Genomic DNA, 5929 nt, shown 5'->3' on the forward strand with positions numbered 1-5929 from the left:
CTGTATAACACTGGGGTACAGTACCGGTGGGGGACGGGTCTGTCGCTGTATAACACTGGGGTACAGTACCGGTGGGGGACGGGTCTGTCGCTGTATAACACTGGGGTACAGTACCGGTGGGAACAGTCTGTCGCTGTATAACACTGGGGCACGGTACCAGTGGGGGACAGGTCTGTCGTTGAGTAAGCCATATCCATCTCCTTTCCATAAGCCACAAGTCAGGAGTGAGATAAAATACTCCCCACTTGCCTGGATGGGTGAGGTTCCAAAAACACTCAAGAATTTCGACATCACCCAAGACAAAGCAGCCCCCCGCTTGATCAACTCGCTACTCCTCTCCCCCCACCTTGAACACCCCCTTTCTCCAGAACCGACACACTGCAGCAGGAGTACGTACCGACCATAAAATGTAATGCAGCGACCCGCCGAGGTTCCTCCGACAGCACCTTCCCAACCCAACACCTCTACCCGCCCCCAACCCCAACCACCTCACCCTCCCTGTGGATTCCCCTCCGAGCTCCCTACACCATCCTGAACGGGAACAACATGGGCCGTTCCCTCAGTGTCGCTGGGGTCAGAATCCTGGGACTCCCTCCCTAATGGGGGCACACGGGGACTGCAGCGGGTTCAGGAAGGCAGCTCATCCCCTCCTTCTGGAGGGGTCACTGAGGCAGTAACAGGGTAAACCTCACATGCGAGATGAGGATTTGGAACGAGCTCCCCGAACACAGTGCTGGATAAAGGTACAACAACAGCCTACCTAAGGGGGCTGGATGATTAATGGAGGGGAAACCACTACAGGAAGGAGTTAGCAATTCCCACACTTGTTATCCATTATCTCACTACGACTGGGTTGGGGCGGAGGATTAGTGGAGAGCAGTTTAGAGGCAAGTGGGGCCTGGAGTCATGTCTGGGCCCAGATGGGGTAACGAAGGGTAATTTTTAACCGATAACAGAATGTTAGTGAACCACATTGGTTTTGTTTTAACATCGATGAGAGTGATACTGTTACGATCACCAGAGCTACAGTCATACAACGTGGATGCAGACCCTTCGGCCCAACCAGTCCGTGCTGACCATAGTCCCAAACTAAACTGGTCTCACCTGCCTGCTCCTCGCCCACATCCTTCCAAACCTTTCCCATTCACGTACTTATCCAAATGTCTTCTAAACGTTGTAACTGTACCCACATCCAACACTTCCTCACGAAGTTCATTCCACACACAAACCACCCTCCGTGTTTTAAAAAAAGTTGCCCCTCATTTCTTTTTTAAAATCTTTCCCCTCATCTTAAAAATATGCCCCCTAGTCTTGAACTCCCCACCCTAGAGAAAAGACCTTTACTATTCACCTTATCTACACCCCTCATGATTTTATAAACCTCTAAGGTCCCCCCTCAACCTCCTGTGCTCCAGTGAGAGAAGTCCCAGCTTATCCAGCCTCCCCTTATAACTCAAAATCTCCATTCCTGGCAAATCCCTCCCAAACCCTCACCAGTTTAATAATATCCTTCCTGTAACAAGGCAACCAGAACTGGACACAGTGCTCCAGAAGAGGCCTCACCAACCTCCTGTACAACCTCAACATGACGTCCCCAACTCTTAAACTCAAAGGTCTGAGCGATGAAGGCAAGTGTGCCAAACGCTTTCTTAACCACACTGTCCACACATGGTTCAAAGAACTACATAGCTGAACCCGTAGGTCCCTGGGTTCTGCAACACCACCCAAGGCCCTATTTTTAAACTGCATAGGTCCTGCCCCTTGTTTGTTTTACCGAAATGCAACACTTCACTTTTATCCAAATTAAACTCCATCTGCTGCTCCTCGGCCCACTGACCCAATCGATCAAGATCCCTTTGTAATCTTAGAGAGCCTTCTTCACTGACCACTGTCCCACCAATCTGGGTGTCATCTGCAAACTGACTGACTGTGCCTATTTATAAAATGACAAACAAAAGCAGATCTAGTACCAATTCCCGAGAATGGTGCTGGTTTCCGGTCTGAGAAACAACCTTGCACCACCGTTCTGTCTGAAATCCGGATTCTTATCGAGTGAGTTCGAACTGGGCGTAGCGGGAAGTGATGCTGCATTACCGGAGTAGTGGCATCACTGCTCCGTTTCCTAAAGATCGGTTTTACTCCCAAAGGCAAACTGGACCGAGAAGGCAGCTGGTTTACAAACACACGCGTTGCTGCGTGTCGTAGAGACGAGTGAGCTGACCCTCAGCGTCAGCGCTGTTCACACAGCTAAGTGTAGTTCGCAGACCAACTGGTGGCCTGGGGGTGGGGGGGGGCATGTGTGCAGACGGAGCTGTGGTTAGTGCTCAAATGGTCAGTGGGCCAGTGATCAATTATTGGCGAACAAAGACCTTCCAACGGCCAGCGGCTCAAACCAAGGAGACCAGGGAGAGTTTGAATGTCCCTGGACACCATGTCAGCTGGAAGTGTGTTTTGTTGCGAATGCTACGGGAAGGCGTGGATTGGTCAGAGCTGCAGTTAGAGGCATCAAGAAGTTTACAAGATCCAAGGGGTGTGATGGATAGCTGTTTCAGGAAGGTGTTGACACCATAGATACAGTCAGGGAGATGCGTGGCCCCTAGGAAAGATAGGCAGGAGTCCCAAACCCAATCCCAAAATTTGTATACAGTGGGTGGAGTGGCCTCTCAGGGGACTGTGGCACTGAGACAGGCTCCAATGTAACCAGGGGTACATCAGGTTCCAAGATACCGATTGAAACAGGGCAATGTCCAGTCTGGGGGCACAGACGGATGTTTCCATGGCCGGCAGCGAGACATCAGGATGGCATGCTGCCTCCCTTAAGCCAGAAACAAGGATGTCTTGGACAGGGGGCAGAATATTCTCAAAGGGGAGAGGGACCAGCAGGAGCTTGTTGTGCACACTGGTAGCAACAACACAGGTAGGGATGAGAGAGAATATAGGAAATGAGGCAGGAGGTTTAAAAAGTAGGTCCCCGAGGGTAGCAATATCTGGATTACTCCCAGTGCCATGTGCTTGTGGGAATAGGAAGGGGAGGATAGAGCAGATGAATGTGTGGCCGAGGAATTGGTCAGTGCATTGAGCATAGGAGTTGGGTGGTCATGTTGCGGCTGTACAGGACATCGGTTCGGCCACTTCTGGAATACTGCGTTCAATTCTTTTCTCCCTGCTATAGGAAACGTGTTGTTAAACTCGAGGAGATGCAGAAGAGATTGACAAGGATGTTGCCAGGGTTGGAGGGTTTGAGCCATAGGGAGAGGCTGGATAGGCTGGGGCTATTTTCCCTGGAGTATTGGAGGCTGAGGGGTGACCTTATGGAGGTTTATAAAATCATGAAGGGCATGGACAGGGTGAACAGTCAAGGTCTTTTCCCCCAGGGGAGGGGAGTCAAAAACTAGAAGAGCAGAGGTTTAAGGCGAGAGAGGAAAGATTTAAAAGGGATCGAAGGGTGGTGTGTGTATGGAACGAGCTGCCAGAGGAAGAGGAGGAGGCTGGTACAATGACAACATTTAAAAGGACGGATGTGTGAATAGGAAAGGTTTAAGAGGGATAGGGACCAAATGCTAGAAAATAGGTCAGATTGTCAGGAGGCTGAAGAGCTTAGGGTTACAGACGAGAGAGACAGAAGCCTTCAGACCTCCAGCAGCTCTCTGTTCTCTGCAGTAAAAGCAGCTTCCAGCCTAAAGAAACGAGTATATCTTTCCTTCCGCAGTCACTGTGACCGATTACTGGTGTCGGCCAGACTTGTGCGTGCCTGTTAGATAACTAGGCGTGGCCCTGATTTACGTGACAGTATTTGCAATGGCAGACAAGAGGATGAATAGCCGCGCTACACCCCAGGACTGCTACCATTGGGAGAAGGGACGCGCCCTGGCAGGATTTGACTGGCCCCGGGCAGACGATTGGTGGGGTGCAAGCATTGGAACAGGAAGGTGACAGGCTGGTACAGGTGGGCACAGAGGAGGAAAGGTCAAAACAGGCCCACATGTTCAGTGGGACAGCATGTCCATTATCTCCACACCCACGACTGCGGTTACAAAACCGGGGAACGCAAGGACCAACACAGGGACGGCGGTGAGGGGACCTCACATTCTGGGCTGACAGCGCTAACACTGCAGTAACTGAAGATCCAAGGGGAGGTTAAAATAGCAGCATCTCTTCACAACCAGGGAGACAAGGCAAGGAGACACAAAACGAGAAATACAATAACAGTATCTTCGGATGGCAGCTGTAGTCCTGAACCCTGCTTCTCGGCAGCTCTCGATAACCAAAGGTGCACTAGGTAAGAACATAGGTTTTAGATCCGACAGCTTCATCTCCGATGTTGTAGACAGCCCAGCGAGCCGGTGGGTTTGGTTCAAGACGTTTGGTCACCCTGCTAGGTAACATCATCAGTGCGCCTCCAGTGAAGCTTGTTATTCATATGCCTTGTTTGCTGGGGTGGTTGGCATCACTTCTGGTTCAGTTTCTCAGTGCTTTGTATATCGGGTCCAGTTCAGTGTGTTTGTTGATGCAGTTCCGGTTGGAATGCCAGGCCTCCTGGAATTCACTGGCATGTCTCTCTGCTCGGCGATTATGGATGTGTTGTCCCAGTCGAATTTGCGTCCTCCTTTGTTAGCATGTGTTGAGACCAGTGGGAATTGGTCGTGTCTCTTGGTAATATGTCAGGCACGTCCATTCCAACTCTGTGCTGGAACAGTGCAGTCTGTCCCGCTCACATGTTGCCTTTTGTTAGGAAGTCCATCACTGCCTCACGACAGCCCCTTAGCCTGCTCCTGTGCCTTCAATGTCGCCTTTAAAACATATCCGAATACCCTCAGTCTGTCAGACACTGCGTATGCAGGTCTGTTCTTGTTTTAAAATAAGGAAGATGGCAAATTCTTGGCTGTGTTTTGCGTGACTGAATGAGCCTCCGGCCGACAGATCATAGCTAACCCAGTTTGCCAACCCAGCCCCTTCCGCTGATTAAACCAGCCTGAACTCCTCATCGTTCCCAGCCTGCAGTTAGCCCTATATTACCCTCCCCCAGTACGCTAGCCAGGGTTTGTTCACACATGCTAAGGCTCTGCACTTGATGAAAACCCCACTGTGTGTGTACAGCAAAGTTAAAAGCACCATGGTGTACCACCTTCTGTCACCACCCTGGGGTCTGTAGCCTTTTAAGTAGGAATGTTAGACCCCCCCCACCTACAGAAAGCTGCACCCCATTATCAAGGCCCCACCCCACCCAAACCTCCACCCCATTACCAACGAGCGACACTCAGAACATCATTAATCCTCATGGTTACTGACACCCCCCACCCCTGTCAGCAACATCCGCCAGCAACCAGGGGCCCACGTACTGAAAACCCAACAGTTAGCCTGTTATTAACACCCTATTAGTGCCAGCCCTACTGTCAGATACCTGTCAGCAATTCCCCACCCCAACAATGACAGCTTTTTATTGACAGCCCGGCCCCGCCATCACCGGCACTCTGCCACCTGCCACCCACCACCCCCACACACCAGCCCTGTTAGTGAAACTCATGCCCTCCTGTTACTGACACCCCATGCCCCTTGGTTATTGACACCCGGACCCTGTTACTGACACCCCATGCCCCTTGGTTATTGACACACAGGCCTCGGGTATTGACACCTTGTTTTCTCTCCCCCTGCCTCCCGTTATTGACGACGGTGCCCCACCACAACACCCACCCCCCCACTGTTATTGACACCCCTTCATTCTAGCCACTCTAGGCCCTATTACTGACACCCAGACCCCCTATCGCCAATTACTGACACCTTGTTTTCTCTATCCCCATGCCCCCCCGTTATTGACACCAAGGCCCACGCCCTCCATTATTGACACCCCATCCTTGGTTATCGACACCCGGCCGCATTCCCCCCCCCCCCCGTTATGGACACCCGTTGGTTATTGACACCCAGGCCCCCC

At 51.5% G+C, this 5929-nt stretch overlaps 1 protein-coding gene across 1 annotated transcript in view; it reads right to left on the reverse strand.

Moving 5' to 3' along the window:
* Positions 1-4294, reverse strand: part of LOC109926372 (constitutive coactivator of PPAR-gamma-like protein 2) — a gene marked incomplete at its 5' end in the record, with an annotated part of 21447 nt that extends 17153 nt beyond the window's left edge. Inside the window, one exon of the mRNA XM_048619930.1 lies at positions 4202-4294. Coding sequence (XP_048475887.1) covers positions 4202-4294 — 93 coding nt within the window. The remainder of the gene's footprint in view (positions 1-4201) is intronic.
* Positions 4295-5929: the final 1635 nt, after the last annotated feature.

The sequence above is a fragment of the Rhincodon typus genome, chromosome 44 (assembly GCF_021869965.1).
Source record: "Rhincodon typus isolate 14 chromosome 44, sRhiTyp1.1, whole genome shotgun sequence".
Classification (NCBI taxonomy): domain Eukaryota; kingdom Metazoa; phylum Chordata; class Chondrichthyes; order Orectolobiformes; family Rhincodontidae; genus Rhincodon; species Rhincodon typus.